Source organism: Mesoplodon densirostris, chromosome 18, assembly GCF_025265405.1.
Source record: "Mesoplodon densirostris isolate mMesDen1 chromosome 18, mMesDen1 primary haplotype, whole genome shotgun sequence".
In the NCBI taxonomy this organism is placed as follows: Eukaryota; Metazoa; Chordata; class Mammalia; order Artiodactyla; family Ziphiidae; genus Mesoplodon; species Mesoplodon densirostris.
This window is the reverse complement of record NC_082678.1, coordinates 15154268-15171333: the sequence shown is the minus strand read 5'-3', so window position 1 is coordinate 15171333 and position 17066 is coordinate 15154268. Positions and strand designations below refer to the sequence as shown.

Sequence of the window (17066 nt, the reverse complement as noted above, 5' to 3'; positions counted from 1 at the left end):
TTGTCCGAGGGAGACTCGGGCTTGAATGCCTTGGGTGGTGTAAGCCAAGTGGGCCTCCCGACTCGCCACCGTGGGGGTCCACGCTGGGCCTCTTCCTGCAGACCGGCCAGGGTCAGTCCCTGAAGCCTGAGACCCCAGGTGATGCCTTCAGCAGAAGGCCCACGAGCCCCTGAGGCAGAGGCAGGGTGGGGAGGGAGGACAGGAAGGTTCAAGTTCAGGGGGGAATATTAGCTCCTAAGTGAGGTCTCTGCCTCCAGTCTCTCCCGTCTTCCCACCGCACCAGCCCACGCCTTGCCTTGCTGCAGAGTGCTCGTTTGTTTATTTATAATTTAAACTCATCCTGCTTCTAAGAAAGCTCAAGTCACTTGCTAAAAAGCTGCTTCCGCGAGCTGGGTCGCGCTCCCTCAGCCTTGGGCTCAAAGTCCATGGACACTATCCCGTTGCTCAGCCTGCCTCCCAGAGCCCCCCGGCCCTGGCCCCCAAGGCAGCCTGTCCCACCACTCAGTGTGCATCCGGCTTTCAGACACACCCTTCCAGGGCAGCTTGCTGGGGTGACCGGGCCTGGGGTGCCCCCTCCCATCTTGGAACCAGCCCCTTCCTCCCTGGCCCCTGTGGAGGGACCTGGAAACGTCTGTACCTCTCTTCTGCCCCTCGGCCGTCTGTTCTGTCACAGTCACCTGGTACAGGCTGCTCCTTTTGCCCCCAGCTGGACTCGCCCGGCCCTTGAAGGGGTGTGACTGAGTCATGTCACTGTTGACAACGATGGATGATACGGTGGTGAAGGTGGAGGCTCCCCTCTGCGTCTGGAATGGCATTAGGCCTGGAGTGCCATGTCTCTCGGGCATAGGTTCCCATGGTTGATGTAAAGGAAGGGAAGGGCCTGTGGGGGAAGGCTTGGCAAGGGAGAGCCTGCAGAGTAGGGCAGGGGTCACCCTGATGGTTTCGTCTGAACCCCAGGTAGAAGCCAAAGATGCCATTTTCTCATCAGGATCCAGTGACCAAGTGCGACTCCATCCACCAGGGAGGGGCAGGGCACCCACCACAGTGAGGACCCACATTGCTGCACTTGGCGTCCTCATTCCAAACTTCCCAGCCCAGCTGGGCCTCAGGACTTCTTGCTTCCTGCAGGAGGGTCACCTTGATCCTGGGTCTCCCTTCCCTCAGCCTTGCATCTTTGGGCTCACTTTTCCATCTCGTGGCAAACCAAGCAAGCGTTGGCACTGCCCTGGCTCCTTCTCAGATCCGTGCCATCCCGGGCCAGATAAGGGGCTTACCAGGACAACTGGCAAACAGCACTTCATTTCTCCAATCCCCAGTTCCTCCTCTGTAAAATGGAGCTAATGACACCGACCTCAGCCCTGCAAACAAGATAAAGCCCACTGATAAAGCCCCTGCAAACAAGATAAAGCCCACTCCGTCCCCTCTGAGAGCCTCAGTTTTCCCATCTGTAAAATGAAGCCCTCTCTCATGCTGTAGACCCAACTCCTGCAGAGCAGGCTGGATGCCTCTGCCAGCTGGAGGGCGCATCATGGGCAAGGGGCGGGGGCTGCCCTCCTCTCCTACTATTTGCGGGTTCAAGATCCCACTGGCCTGGCATCATCAGTTGTAACCAGTGTCCCTCCCTCCCTCCCTCAGCCTGAGCGGACACCACCCGGCAGAAGGATCCCTGACAAGGAGGGCCCTCAGGGGTTGCCCTCAGTAAGCCTCAGTGGAAGGGGCAATGCCAGGCGGGCCATGCCAGGAATGCTCGGCCACTTGGTGATCACAGTAGAGTATGGCCTTCCCCTGGTTCCGGCTCTCCTCCTTGCCACTGCGTTCCATGGAGCCACAGATGCCATGGCTGCGGGGGCTGAGATAGACCAGATGTCCGTTCCAGGCCACCATGCCCCATGCCAGAAGGACAGTGCAGCATGGCCCCGTGCTGACACAGCCCTGGAACCCTAGACTTTGGAGCTGAGAGGGAGGCAGGAGCAGGAGGGCGGGTGGAGAGGAGCCAGGTGGCTCCTCTCCTGAAGGAAACGCCTTTGAGCCACAGACTGGCCCAGGAGCATCTGGCTGCCAGGGTGGCCTGTGCCCTGCTCCCCACAAGGCTGGTGGCATATGGCTGCCCTGGCTCACCCAGCCACACACCATGCAAAGAGCTCCTCTCCCAGTGTCCACACCCACAGGGAAGCCAGTTGTCTGGACACTTGGATGCAATTCTGGGCAGCCCTGGATGCTTGTCTGGCATCCCGCTTGAGAAGCAGCATTGGGCCCTGGGAAGAGCACAGCCTTCCCAGCCACAAAGAGCTGGATCCCAGGAATCGCATCAGCACAGAGTAGACAACCAGTGATTGTCATCCACAGTGCACACTTCATGCCAGAAAGGCCTCCGGGGACCACCAGGAGGAATTCCAGAGGCCCCACTCTGGACGCCGAGCCCACCCTCCTTAACGCTGTGCCTCACACGCCCAGCCTCAGCACTGCCCTCCGCATGGTGGTAATCACTCTCCTCTGTCCCTCCCACTAGACTGAGAGCCTTGAGGGCAGCAACAGACTTTCTCACCCAGTTCAGCACCCAGCAGAGTGCCAGGCACGTGGGAGGGGCTGCTGGCACCAGCCAGCGACATCTGGAGCCCAGAGGATTCTGAGCTGAGGATGACCGTGTTTGGAGGATAGGGCTCCCTGAGACGCCTTGGGCCTCCTGCAGGAATGGGAGGCTACTCTGGGAGTGAGATATTGAAAGTAAGGCACTTGGCATGTGGGCAGTCAGCCAGTCCTGGCCGGTTCTCCTTCCAGAGAGGGTGACCCAAGGGATTCACCACCCTTCTTGGGAAGGAAAAGAAGACCCCTCTTCCACCTGCTCAGTCTGCAATGCTGAGTACCTGCTCTGGTCTAACAAGACAAACTCTTGGCCATGGAGCTTTCAGACAACATATAAGTACATTATCAACTCTGTTGGATGGTGATAAGACCTACGGAGAAAAATCGGGGCAGGGAGTATGGGGGCTGTGGGGTGTAACTTTTAAGCAGGTGGGTCACCTCACTAAAGAGGCAAGCATCCTGCTAATGTCTTGGGGAGGCGTGTCCCAGGCAGGACTAGCAAGTCCAAAGGCGGGGTCGGGGGAGGGGCGGGGTATGGAGCAAGGTCAGTCAAGAGTCGAGCAGTCAGCGAGGCTGAAGTGGGGGAGCAGGGAGGGGGTGGCAAACGGGGCAGGGCCTTGACTCTTGAGGGAAGCATGGCACCACAAGATGACACGGACTGAAGGGCGGAGGTGGGAGACCCGGCGAGAGGTTGGGCAGTATTCTAGACGACTAAAGGTGGCCCAGACCAGGATGGTCGCAGCGGAGGAGAGAGAAGGTTCCTGTTCTGGGCACATTTCGGTGGCACAGCCAGCAGGGTCGGCTACCACACGGTACGCGGGAGGAGAGTCCAGGTGGTAGCCTAGGCCGGAAGCCCTGCCCCACGCTCCCTTGGCCCGCACCGACCGGAAGCCGCGAGGCCGAGCTCTCGCGGGAGCACCTCCCGGGCCCCGCCTCTGCGCTCCGCCAATCGCCGCGCGCTTGAGGGCGTTGCCGTGGCAACCCCGCCCGGCGTTTGGGTCCCGAGGTTCTGTCCCAGAGTGTGGCCTCTGGGCCTCGGTACCCAGGTCTGCGTGTGGTCTGGGTCCTGCCGTTCCCGCGCTCGGTGTCACGGGCGTCGTCCTCCCCAGGGCGCCCTCTCAGGAGGGTTCGGGAGCAGGAGACCGCAGAAAGCCCAGTAGACCCTTTTAACGTTGTCCGAACATTTTACACCCACTGTCCCGGAAGTTGAGGAGCCAAGGCCGACACCCACGCCTCCTGGAGGGCTACCCCGCCTCCCTCGGACACCACCCACCCCGGAACATGCTCGCCACCCCTTGCGCCCCCGTTTCCTCGCGGAGGAGCGGGTCGTAGGGAGAGAATGCCCCTAGGCTGCAGACTCTCTGAGGACGGGGACCCCGGCCCAACGCATCGATTGTCTAAGGAAGGAGGAATGAAAACACGAGTATGAAGTAGTGTGAACTTGAGAGGGAGTCGTTGTTTTAGGTTCGCCCAGAAATCCAACTCAAAGGAAAGTTACTGCAACTGTGGAAGAGCACAGTTGGCTGGAGAACTTGGTTTAAATATAAATAAATAAAATTTAAATTACATAACCAACACGTTTGGTGTAAAACACGAAAGTATAAAAATCCTTGATCCCATCGCAAGATAAACCACTGTTGACACTTCAGAATATTTTCTTCTAGTCTTTTTTCTCAATATATTGCATACACATTTTTTTTCAGATAAAATGTATGCATGTGCTGCAGTGCCCCATGGGCCCTTATGTGTGAACGGGAATGGAGGCTCCTGATGTGATTGAAGGGTTTTCCCTCCCCAGTATCCCAGTTTCTCCCCCAACACACATGCAACACTCAAGGGCACACACGTGCATGGATGTAGCTGATACCAGTGTAGCTTCTAGTTCCCAGAACCCCACCTTCCAAATGCAGAGGGGGTCCTGGGGGTGACAGCAAGCTCTCCATGCTCCATGTTTGTTTCTACAGTCCCAAGTTCTCTCCACCTTCTTCTAGGTTAGGGGCGCTGGGGTGGGAGACAGGGTCAAGATGAGGCTTGAGGAACCCACCAATCCAGGTGAGGGAGGGAAATTCAAGCAAGCAGGCCTAACAGAGGGCTCCACCTTCCAGCCGTGAGAGGGTCCTGGGAGAAATAGGGAGAAGCAGCCAGGTCAGATGGGGAGGCAGCAAGGGGCCCAATACAAACACTTTGCTTCTGCCGTCCCTGGGGACCACTGGGCATGCTGTTGGACCAATAACCAAAGGAGGACCACACACACACAACACACGGTTTCACCAGACAAGGGGACGTGTTGTAGCCTGGCACCTTGGAAGAAGCCCCCCAGCTAGCCAACCCTCCCGAGCACAAGTTGGAAGCAATGTGTATATGCACTGGGGCAGGGGAGGCAGGTACACCTCCTCATCTGAGCTTCTTTCCTAACCTGGGGGCCAGTTATTCACAAGTCTGACCCCTTAGCCCTCCTGGCTGAGCACACACAGAGTCATGGGAATGACGTCACCATCCATCCAGACCGAAACATCAGACATCTGTGTAGAACCTTATGTCCTTGGCTCCTTGGTACCTGCAGGTGTGGATTGATTTTGTCTTTTCCACAAACTCTTTTTTTTTTTTTTCCTTTGGCCGCTCTTTAGTTCCCTGACCAGGGATCGACCCAGGCCCTTGACAGTGAAAGCGTGGAGTCTTAACCGATGGACCGTGGGGGAATTCCCTCCACAAACTCTGTCTTAAAGGGTGTCTTGAATGTGGTGGCCCCTCTGCTCAGAAAGGGGGTGGGTAGGCGCCTCTGCACTGTCCACGAGGATGCTTGTCTCCCTGGCTGCCTAGAGCTGATGCAAACAGCCCTGTGTAGCTCACTGCAGCTGAATTCTTATCTCAGAAGCCCCTTAGAAAGTGGTTCTGGGACACAAAGGCCATCTGTGTGCTCTCATCCTCCCTCCTTCCTGCGCTGGAGGCAGAAGGAGTGACCTCCCCCACCGAGTAGCCACAGGGAATGCTGCTCCAGATGCGCTCCAGACAGAGCCTCCTGATGGGTCTTCCAGAACATTTCTTTCAAAAATTGCAGCACACTTCTCTGCTTAAAACCATCCAGTGGCTTCCCGTATGATTCAGAGTAAAACCCACAGTTCTTTCCATGGTGTATGAAATGTCAGTTACCTTCCATCCAAGGACCCCCAGGAACACAACTGCAGTGGAATGGAGTGAGGGCAATAGCACACTGTGGGGAGCTGGGGCGGGGGTGTCCGTAGGAGGTGTTAGGAAGGACTCTGGAGACGGGCTTGTGCTGGGGAAACTGGGGCTGGGGTGAAGGCCGTCGGGAAGCAGGGTTGATGCCACAATCAAGTATCTTAATAATTTGTGTCTAGAAGGCAGGAGAACAGAGCAAAGCTTAGGCTGAAATGGGTAAACCCATGCCAATCCTCAAGGAAAGGGGACCAGGGCCCATTTTTAGGTCTGGACAGTGTCCACGTTCTGTGTTCAGATATGACTGCAGAGGCCTCTTGTCTCTGTCTCCATCCATCTCAGTCACAGAGTGGCTGTGTCTGATGACAGTGACATTGGGTTTGTTTTTTTTAGATTATTTGTTTATTTTATTTTTGGCTGCGTCGGGTGTTAGTTGCAGCATGCAGGATCTTCGTTGCTGTGCATGGGCTTCTCTCTAGTCGTGGCATGCGGGTTTTCTCTTCTCTAGTTGTGGCGCGCAGGCCCCAGGGCTCCTGGGCTCTGTAGTTGTGGCGCGCAGGTTCCAGAGCGTGTGGGCTCTGTAGTTTGCAGCACGCAGGCTCTCTATTTTAGGCGCGCGAGCTCAGTAGTTGTGATGTGAGGGCTTAGTTGCCCTGCAGCATGTGACATTTAGTTCCCTGACCCAGGGATCGAACCTGCATCCCCTGTATTGTAAGGCAGATTCTTTACCACTGGACCACCAGGGAAGTCCTGACAGTGACACTGTTGAGTCATGCAATTGTCAGCACAACACCGAGGCCGGGTGTTTTTCTCCTTTTCAAGCCCCTGTGTGACCTGACCAGCCCCCCAACCCCTGCCCGCCTCCAGCTCTGTGCTTTCCTGCCATGTTGCTGCCCCTTCAGGCCCTCTGCCCAGTCCCTCTGCCCAGGAACCCTTCCCTGCCCCACCTCACTCTCTGTCCCTTTATCCTGCTTTGGGCTCTCACCATCGCCTTCCCTTCTGCTAAGTGAATCCTCCATCCTCTGGTCCCTCCTCATCTCTTGCTCCTCTCCCCAGGCCGCCACCTAATCCACAACAGGGAGAGTCTGGTCACGTGCCAGGATGTCACAGTACTGGGGTCAGGGGATGGTTCTCGGGGGCAGCTCTTGTCCTCCCAAAGCGCTCGGGCGTTTTCCGGGGTTGGTGACCCCACTCTGCACTGCTGTCTCTGCTGCAGCACTTAAGAGACCCAAGCCGGCTGTGATGGGTGTGACGTGCAGAGGCAGTTTTGACCAGATGGCTTCTCAGCCTCCCCTTTCTACTGCCAGATGCCAAGGGGCCAACAGCCTGGTGACCCTGAACCCTAAAGTGCAGAGAAACTGGAACTCAGAGGCTCTGCCCGAAGCCAGTCTGGCTCTTTCTGCTGGAGGTGGGGACCCCACGCTAGCCAGGGTCGGCCACTGATGTTCCCAGCCCCCCAGCCTTGGGGCCTCCCATTCCTTTGCTCTTAAAACAGAAGGACGTTAGCCCCTCCATTCATTTCTTGGGCAGCCATAATAGGATACCACAGACAGGGGAGCTTCAAACAATAGAAATGTATTTCCTCACAGTCTGGAGGCCAGAAGTCTGATATCATGGTGTCAGCAGGTTGGTTCCTTCTGGAGGCTCTGAGAGAGAATCTGTTCCAGGCCCCTCCCCAGCTTCTGGTGGCTGCTGGCGATCCTTGGCATCCTTGGCTAGTAGACACATCATCCAGTCTCTGCTCTGTCTTCACATGACCTTCTCCCTGTGTCCCTGTGTCTTTGATCAAATTTCCCAGTCTTTGAATTAGGGCCCCCTCTAATCCAGTAGGATTGCATCTTAACTTGATGACACCTGCAAAGACCCTATTTCCAAATAAAGTCACATTCACAGGTTCTGGGTGGATATGAATTTTGGGGGGACACTACTTACCCCAGTACAGCCCCCATCCATATAAAGTGGAAAACCCAGAGTCCCATGAGGATCCCCACGTTTCTCTGGGTTATCTGCCTTCACGTTCCCTGCTTCTGCTGCACACTTGATGGCGGGGTGGGGGGGTCTACACTGGACACCACCCAACTTCTTCATTTGTGCAAAGCATCGTTCACATGGGCCCTTCTGGGAGCAGACATTCACTGGTGTTTGGGGTGATGGAGCAACTCATTACAGATGACAACACAGGCATTTCTGGCCAACTGGGCTTTCCCCCTTTGACCTTTCTCCACCCCGTCACGTCTTTTCTCTCCCCAGTTCTCTGTTCTGCAGATTCTCACCTCTTCTCTCCCAGGATGTCTGTGAAAACCACAGTCCCTTTTGCTGCTGGGCAAGCAGCTCCCTTCACCTTTTCCTTCCTGCCTCAACCCCTGCAGGCAGGGGAGAGGGTGAGTTCCCCTTCCAGACTAACAAAAGCCATTGGTGTATTTTCCTAAACTGAGTCAAGCCAGCCTGTGACATGTACCAGCTCCCCTGGTGCATGAAAGCAGTTGGCTCTTATTTCAAAGAGCGTTTCTGGTTTTTTTCTTCTTTGTACATCTGCGCCAACATTCTGTGATTCTTAGAGAACCAGAATTCTGAAGAGTAAAGCCCAGAGCCAAGAATGTTCAATCCAGAAGGGGCTTCTAGGAGGAAGGAAACAGACACGACTTCTGCCCACTGGGGTTCTGAGTTGGGGAGACTCGGAGCTGTGCAGACCAGCCGGGCGCAGCTGGCACTGCCAAGGGAACACAGGTGCAATGAGACAGGATCACAAGGAGGACTAATTTGCACCGGGCGGGGGATCAAAGATAAGTAGGATTTAGTCTAGCAAATTATTTCTTGGATATGACACCAAAAACACAGTGCAGAGGCGGCTTTGACTAAAAAATAGCTAAGTTGGACTTCATCAAAATTAAAAACTTTTGTGTATCAAAGGGTACTATTGAGAGAGTGAAAGGACACCCCACAGTATGGGAGAAAATATTCACAAGTCATATATCCAATAAGGGATTAATATCCAGAATATACAAAGAACTTCTATAACTCAACAACAAAAAACCAAGCACCCGATTTTAAAATGGCCAAAGGGTTCAAAAGGACATTTTGCAAAAGAAGATACACAAATAGCCATAAGCACATGAAAATCAGTATATCAGGGACTTCCCTGGTGGTGCAGTGGTTAAGAATCCACCTGCCAATGCAGGGGCCTGCCCCAGAAAGATCCCACATGCCGCGGAGCAACTAAGCCCATGTGCCACAATTACTGAACCTGTGCTCTAGAGCCCACGAGCCACAACTACTGAGCCCATGTGCCACAGCTACTGCAGCCCGCGTGCCTAGAGCCTGTGCTCTACAGCAAAGAGAAGCCACCACAATGAGAAGCCCGCGCACCGCAACGAAGAGTAGCCCCCGCTCACCGCAACTAGAGAAAGCCCGCACACAGCAACAAAGACCCAGTACAGCCAATAAATAAATAAATAAATAAATTTATTTTTAAAAATCAGTATGTCACTAACATTGTATGATATCACTAATCATTAGGGAAATGCAAATCAAACCCATGTAAGATAGCACCTCACACTCATTAGGGTAGCTACCATCAAGTAACAACAGCAGAAATAACAAATATGGGTGGAGACGTTGGAACCTAGTACGCTGTTGGTAGGAATGTAAAATGGTGCAGCCACTGTAGAAAACTGTGGCAGTTCCTCAACACCTATACATAGAATTACCATATGATTCTACTCCTAGGTATATACACAAAAGGATTGAAAGTAAGGACTAAAACAGATACTTGCACACCCATATTCTTAGCAACACTATTCACAAAAAGGTGGAAACAACTCAAGTGTCCATCAACAGGTGAATGGATAAATAAATGTGGTCTATCCATACAGTGGAATATTATTCAGCCATAAAGGAATGGCATTCTGACACAAGCTACAAGATGGAGGAACCTTGAAAACATTATGCTAAGTGAAAGAAACTTGACACAAAAGGACAAATACTGAATGATTCACTTATATGAGGTCCCTAGGATAGGTAAATTTTTTTTTTTTTTTTTTTTTTGGCGGTACGCGGGCCTCTCACTGTTGTGGCCTCTCCCGTTGCGGAGCAACAGGCTCCGGACGCGCAAGCTCAGCGGCCATGGCTCACGGGCCCAGCCGCTCTGCAGCATGTGGGATCTTCCCGGACCGGGGCACGAACCCGGGTCCCCTGCATCGGCAGGCGGACTCTCAACCACTGCGCCACCAGGGAAGCCCTAAGATAGGTAAATTTTGAGATACAGAAAGTAGATTAGAGGTTCCCAGGGGTTGGAGGAGAGGGGAGGGCGTTAAATGTTTAATGGGGACAGAGTTTGTGTTTGGGGTGAAGAAAAATTTTTAGAAATAGTGGTGATACTTGCACAACATTATGAATGTAATCAATACCAATGAATTTACACTTAAAATGGTTAAAATGGTACATTGTATGTTATATATACTTACCACAATTTTTTAAAACTAGTAATGTAATATACCAAGAGCCATTGAGCTGTACACTTTAAATGGGTAAATTTTATGGTATGTGAACTATATCTTAATGAAGGTATTAAAAATGAGGGGAGCCCTCCCCCCATGCAAGTTCCATGCAAAGACCCGGAAGTTTTAGGCAGGGGCTTGATGCACTGGAGACACTGGCGGGCCTGAGGCCTCCCAAGGACGCGGCAGGAGCAGGGGCGTCTCTCCAGCCCTCCCTCCCTGCACCCAGCCCTGCCCGCTGCCTCTAGCACCTTCTCTGCAGGCTGGTTCTGTGCTGAGCACACAGCCTCCCCTCAGAAGCCAATTTTCCGCATAGCGAAAATGTTTTCTCTGTGTCCACTTTAGCAGATGGCCCCCCACCTTGGCCTGAATTGAGAAGCGCAGAAATCAAACAGCGGACAGACAGCTTCCTTAGCAATGCCTTATAGGCACACAAGCATGCAAGCTCACACCCGCCCTCCTCCCCCTCCCCCATCCTCCGGCACCATTTGCCTTCGGTGTTTCTAAGCCTGAAGCTGGCCCATGTGCCTGAGCTGAGCCGCCTTCTTCCGCCCCTCAGACCACCCACCGGTCACCTGGCCCCAGGTACTTGCTCATGGTAGGTGCTCAGGAAACAAGTCCTCGATAAGTGAATGAATGCATGAATGTACGTTTTTCTTTATTTCTCTTTTTTTTAAACTGGAATATAGTCGATGTACAATATTGTATAAGTTACAGTTGTACGATATAGTGATTCACATTTTTTAAAGGTTATACTCTATTTATAGTTATTATCAAATATTGGCTGTATTCCCTGTGCTGTACAATATATCCTTGTAGCTTATTTTGTACATAGTAGTTTGTACCTCTTAATCCCCTACCCCACGTTTGCCCCTCCCCCTTCCCTCTCCCCACAGGTAACCACTAGTTTGTTCTCTCTCTTTTTTTAAAAAATATTTATTTATTTATTTGGCTGTGCCAGGTCTTAGTTGCGGCACGTGGAATCTTTTAGTTGTGGAATCTTTTAGTTGTGGCATGAGGGATCTTTAGTTGCGGCATGCGGGCTCTTAGTTACAGCATGTGGGATCCAGTTTCCTGACCAGGGATTGAAGCTGGGCCCCCTCTACTGGGAGCATGGAGTCTTAGCCACTGGACCACCAGGGAAGTTCCTAGTTTGTTTTTTATATCTGTGAGTCTGCTTCTTTTTTGTTATATTCACTAGTTTATTGTATTTTTTAGATTCCACATATAAGTGATATCATAGAGAATTTGTCTTTCTCACTTCACTTGGCATAATGCCCTCCAGGTCCACCCATGTTGTTGCAAATGGCAAAATTTCATTCTTTTTTTATGGCTGAGTAGTATACATATACATTTATATACATGCCACATCTACTTTATCCATTCATCTGTTGATGGACACTTAGGCTACTTCCGTGTCTTGTCTTGGCAATTGTATATAATGCTGCTATGAACATTGGGGTGCACGTATCTTTTCGAATTAGTGTTTTTGGTTTTTTTTGGATATATACTGGGAGTGGAATTGCTGGGTCATATGGTAGTTCTATTTTTAGTTTTTTGAGAGACCTCCATACTGTTTTCCACAGTGGCTGCACCAATTCACTTTCCTACCAACAGTGTATGAGGGTTCCCTTTTCTCCACATCTCGTCAACATTTGTTATTTGTGTCCTTTTTGATGACAGCCATTCTGACAGGTGTGAGATGATATCTCATTGCAGTTTTGATTTGCATTTCCCTGATGATTAGCAGTGTTGAACATCTTGTCATGTGTCTGTTGGCCATCTGCATGTGCTCTTTGGAAAAATGTCTGTTTGGGTCTTCTGCCCTTTTTTTTTTTTTTCGTCACACGGCATGTGGGATCTTAGTTCCCTGACCAGGGATCAAACCCATGCCCCCTGCAGTGGAAGTGCAGAGTCTTAACCACTGGACCACTAGGGAAGTCCCTTCTGCCCATTTTTCATTCAGGTTGTTTGTGTTTTTGATGCTGAGTTGGATAAGCTGTCTGCATATTTTGGATATTAACCTCTTATTGGTCATACCATTTGCAAATAATTTCTCCCCTTCAGTAGATTGTCTTTTCATTTTGTTGATGATTTCCTTTGCTGTGCAAAAGCTTTTAAGTTAAATTAGGTCCCATTTGTTTATTTTTTTTTTTTTTTTTTTTTTTTATTTTTTTTTTTTTTTCGGTATGCGGGCCTCTCACTGTTGTGGCCTCCCCCGTTGCGGAGCACAGGCTCCGGACGCGCAGGCTCAGCGGCCATGGCTCACGGGCCCAGCCGCTCCGCGGCATATGGGATCCTCCCAGACCGGGGCACGAACCCGTATCCCCTGCATCGGCAGGCGGACTCTCAACCACTTGCGCCACCAGGGAGGCCCCCATTTGTTTATTTTTGCCTTTATTTCCTTTGCCTTAGGAGACAGATCCAAAAAAATATTGCTACAATTTGTGTCAAAGAATGTTCTGCCTGTGTTTTCCTCTAGGAGTTTTATGGTTTCTGGTCTTACATTTAGGTCTGTAATACATTTTGAGTTTATTTTTGTATATGGTGTTAGAGAACGTTCTAATTTTATTCTTTTACATGTAGCTGTCCAGTTTTCCCAGCACCACTTATTGAAGAGACTGTCTTTTCTCCATTGTATGTTCCTGTCTCCTTTGTCATAGATTAATTGACCATAAGTGTTTATTTCTGGGCTTTCTATCCTGTTCCATTGATTTGTATGGCTGTTTTTGTGCCAGTACCATTCTGTTTTGATTACTGTAACTTTGTAGTATAATCTGAAGTCAGGGAGTGTAATTCCTGCATCTCTGTTCTTCTTTCTCAAGATTGTTTTGGTTATTTAGGATCTTTTGTGTTACCATACAAATTTTAAAATTGTTTTTTCTAGTTCTGTGAAAAATGCCATTGGTAACTTGATGGCGATTGCATTGAATCTGTAGATTGCCTTGGGTAGTATGATCATTTTAACAATATTGATTCTTCCAATCCAAGAACATGGTATATCTTTCCATCTCGTTATGTTATTTTCAGTTTCTTTCATCAGTGTCTTATAGTTTTCTGAGTACAGGTCTTTTACCTCCTTAGGTAAGTTTACTCCTAGGTATCTTATTCTTTTTTTTTTTTTTTTTTTTAATTTTTGGCTGCGTTTGGTCTTCATTGCTGTGCGCAGGCATTCTCTAGTTGCGGCAAGCGGGGGCTACTCTTCGTTGTGGTGCGTGGGCTTCTCATCGCAGTGTCTTGTCTTGTTGCAGAGCATGGGCTCTAGGCATGCGGGCTTCAGTAGTTGTGGCATGAGGGCTCGATAGTTGTGGCTTACAGGCTCTAAAGCGCAGGCTCAGTAGTTGTGGCACACGGGCTTAGTTGCTCCACGGCATGTGGGATCTTCCCGGACCAGGGATCAAACCTGTGTCCCCTGCATTGGCAGGCGGATTCTTAACCACTGAGCCGCCAGGGAAGTCCCCTAGGTATCTTATTCTTTTTGATGCAGTGGTAAATGAATTGTTTTCTTAATTTCTCTTTCTAATAGTTCGTTGTTAGTGTATACAAATGCAACAGATTTCTGTATATAAATTTTGTATTCTACTAGTTTACTGTATTCATTGATGAGCTCTAGTAGTTTTCCAGTGTCATCTTTAGGATTTTCTATGTGTAGTATCATGTCATCTGCAAACAGTGACAGTTTTACTTCTTCTTTTCCAATTTGGACTCCTTTTATTTCTTTTTCTACTCTGATTGCTGTGGCTAGGGCTTCCAATGCTATGTTGAATAAAAGTGATGAGAGGGAATTCCCTGGCAGTCCAGTGGTTAGAGCTCTGTGCTCTCACTGCTGAGGGCCCAGGTTCAATCCCTGGTCAGGGAACTAAGATCCCACAAGCCACATGGCTTGCCCCCCACCAAAAAAAAGTGATGAGAGTGGGCATCTTTGTCTTGTTCCTGATCTTAGAGGAAATGCTTTCAACTTTTCACTGTTGAGTATGATGTTGGCTGTGGGTTTGTCATCCATGGCCTTTATTATGTTGAGGTATGTTCCATCTATGCCCGCTTTCTGGAGTTTTTTTTTTTTAATCATAAATACGTGTTGCATTTTGTCAGAAAGCTTCTTCTGCATCTATCTAGATGATCATATGGTTTGTATTCTTCAATTTGTTAATGTGGTGTATCATATTGATGGATTTGCTGATATTGAAAAATCTTGCATCCCTGGGATAAATCCCACTTGATCATGGTGTAAGATCCTTATAATGTATTGTTGGATTTGGTTTGCTAATACTTTGTTGAGAATTTTTACATCTATGTTCACCAGTAATATTGGTCTGTAGTTTTCTTTTTTTGTGATATATTTGTCTGTTATTTGGTATCAGGGTGATGCTGGCCTCATAGAATGAGTTCAGAAGTGTTTCTTCCTTTGCAATTTTTTGGAATAATTTGAGAAGGATAGGTGTTAACCCTGGGTTTAGTGCCTGCGTACTAATGATCAGAGCCAGGTCCCAGAGTCTGGTTGCCGGGCTCAGGGATCCCAGAGCTGGTGTCACATCACTGTTGGGGTGGGGGGGTGGTTCTTGAAACAGTTGGGTACAGGGTCCAGGCTGTCCTGAAGCTTGTGTTGGCCTGATAGTGGGCAGGACTGGGACCCAGCTGGTTCCAGGGCAGGGTCTAGCCTGCTGGTGGGCAGGCTATATCCATAGGCTGTGGGATTGTGGTTTTCTTGTGTCTGGTGCCTGCCCACTGGTGGGTGGAGCTGGGTCCTGGGCCCTCTGGTGGGCAAGGCGGTGTCTGGGGTGACTGTGGGCTCAAGAAGTCTTTAGGCAGCTTGTCTGCTGATGAGTGGGGCTGTGTCAGTTAGTTGCTTGGCCTGAGGCATCTCAGCACTGGTGCCTACAGGTTGTTGGGTAGCGCCAAGTCTCGGCCTTGATGAGCTAGAGGGAGGATCCCACACAATGGCGCCTACCAGCACTAGTGTCCACGCGGTAGAAGGAGCTCCCAAGAATGGCTGTCACCAGAGTCTGTGTCCCCAGGGTGAGCCACCCCCCGACCCTCACCTCTCCAAGAGACTCTCCAAGACTAGCAGGTAGGTCTGGCCCAGGCTCCTATCAAATTGCTGCTTCTTCCCTGGGTCCTGGAGCATGTGAGATTTTGTGCACACCGTTTAAGAGTGAAGTCTCTTTTCCCCCCCAGTCCTGTGGGACTCCTGAAATTAAGCCCTGCTGGCTTTCAAAGCTGATGGTTCTGGGGGCTCATCTTCCTGGTGCAGGACGTCCAGGCTGGGGAGCCTGACGTGGGGCTCAGACCTCTCACTCCTGTTGGAGAACCTCTGCAATGTAATTATTCTCCAGTTTGTGGGTTGCCCACCCAGGGTTATGGGACTTGACTTTATCGAGCGTCTGCCCCTCCTACCCGTCTCGTTGTGGTTCCTTCTTTATGTCTTTAGTTGTAGAAGATCTTTTCTGGTAGGTCTTTTTCATTGATGATTGTTCTGTAAATAGTTGTGATTCTGATGTGCTTGTGAGAGGAGGTGAGCTCAGGGTCCTTCTACTCCACCATCTTGGCTGATCTCCTGTGTGTATGTTTTTCTAAAGGGTCAGTTGTGGTTCTTCATTTCCTTAATATACTTCTCTGCCCCTGTCCCCAAAGGGAGACTGATGAGTCCAGGTCATGACAGTGGGCTCAGGGCCTGTGGACCCCACCCCAAGTACCTACATGCACCCTGATTTATATGGTAGCTAAGAGATTCTGGGGAGAAAATGTGACCCAGGTCCACCAACAATGATCAGAAATATGAACTCAAGTAGCCTGAACAGGGACCCTGAGAGGGCAGTTAACATAGAGAAGAAGTCTGGTGAGGGCAGATCCCATGGCTGCTGGACTGCTGGTGGGGCAGGGGGCAGAGGGGTCCTGTGTGAGCAAGGGTCTAGGAGCAGGTAGGTCAGACGTCCTGCGCAGAGGGCCCTGCTGGTCCTCACGGACTGGGGAGGTTGCCTCCTAGGCTCCAGGGAGAGCCCAAAGGGACTGCAGAGACCAGCTGGTCCCACCCTGTCTTCCTATGCTGGGGGAAACCACGGCCCTGAAGACCACTGTCCACTTCCTTGAGTGACCATGTGAGTCTCAGGAAATGCAAGTGTGCTTCATGGGGAAACCAAGAAATGAAAGGCTTTTCAATTTTTAAGGATCAGACTGTTAGAAACAATTTATTTGAATGTCAGGAGAGGAGGGAGGCTCTGCTCCCGTGGGGAGGGGCACCTCGGGAACCCGAGGCCACAGGGACTTACCACGTGCATCACACATGGGTGCGTGAGAACCTGAGGGGTCAAGGATGACAGAGCAGCAAAGTGCGAGGGAAGAGCAGGTCTGGCCAGAGATTCACGGGCTCAGATTGGGACTAGGTCCTCTGTGAGGGGGTGGCCTGCCAGCTGCTGACCCCTGCAGATGAACTCGGAACCTGATAGCTAGTGTGGAAAGACAAGGGCTTTGCAGTCTGGTCGCCCGCCCTGCCACTCATGAGCTCAGCAGGTCACCCGGCCTCCCCACCAGCTCCTCATCTGCAAAATCAGAGTTATCATCAGGGTGGCCATTGGGATGATGTGAGATGAAGCGTAGGAGTGAGTTAAGCACAGAGCATGATGCACAGTACGGATGTCAATGGCCCCTGGAGGGTGGCAGCACTGCCGGGGCACCTCCAGAGGTGGACTGTGGAGACTCATGAGGGTCTGGGCCCCTGGCAAAGCTAGCCGATGGGCCTGAGCCCAGGTGGGCACCACCGGCTGTGAATGGGAAAGAATCTTCTAGTGGGGGATGGGGGAGGCAGTTCTGCTA

The 17066-nt window shown here is 51.0% G+C and overlaps 1 protein-coding gene across 5 annotated transcripts in view; it reads left to right on the top strand.

The window, feature by feature from the left end:
- ENDOV (endonuclease V) overlaps positions 1-17066 on the top strand; it is a 96646-nt gene that overhangs the window by 35366 nt on the left and 44214 nt on the right. Inside the window, exon 10 of one of the 5 annotated variants that reach the window (XM_060080722.1) lies at positions 3790-4158. The exons of 1 other annotated variant lie outside the window; for it this stretch is intronic. In XM_060080722.1, the coding sequence (XP_059936705.1) occupies positions 3790-3915 (126 nt within the window). In that variant the 3' untranslated portion in view covers positions 3916-4158. 3 more of the 5 variants (XM_060080724.1, XM_060080719.1, XM_060080718.1) reach the window with 3 other exon arrangements.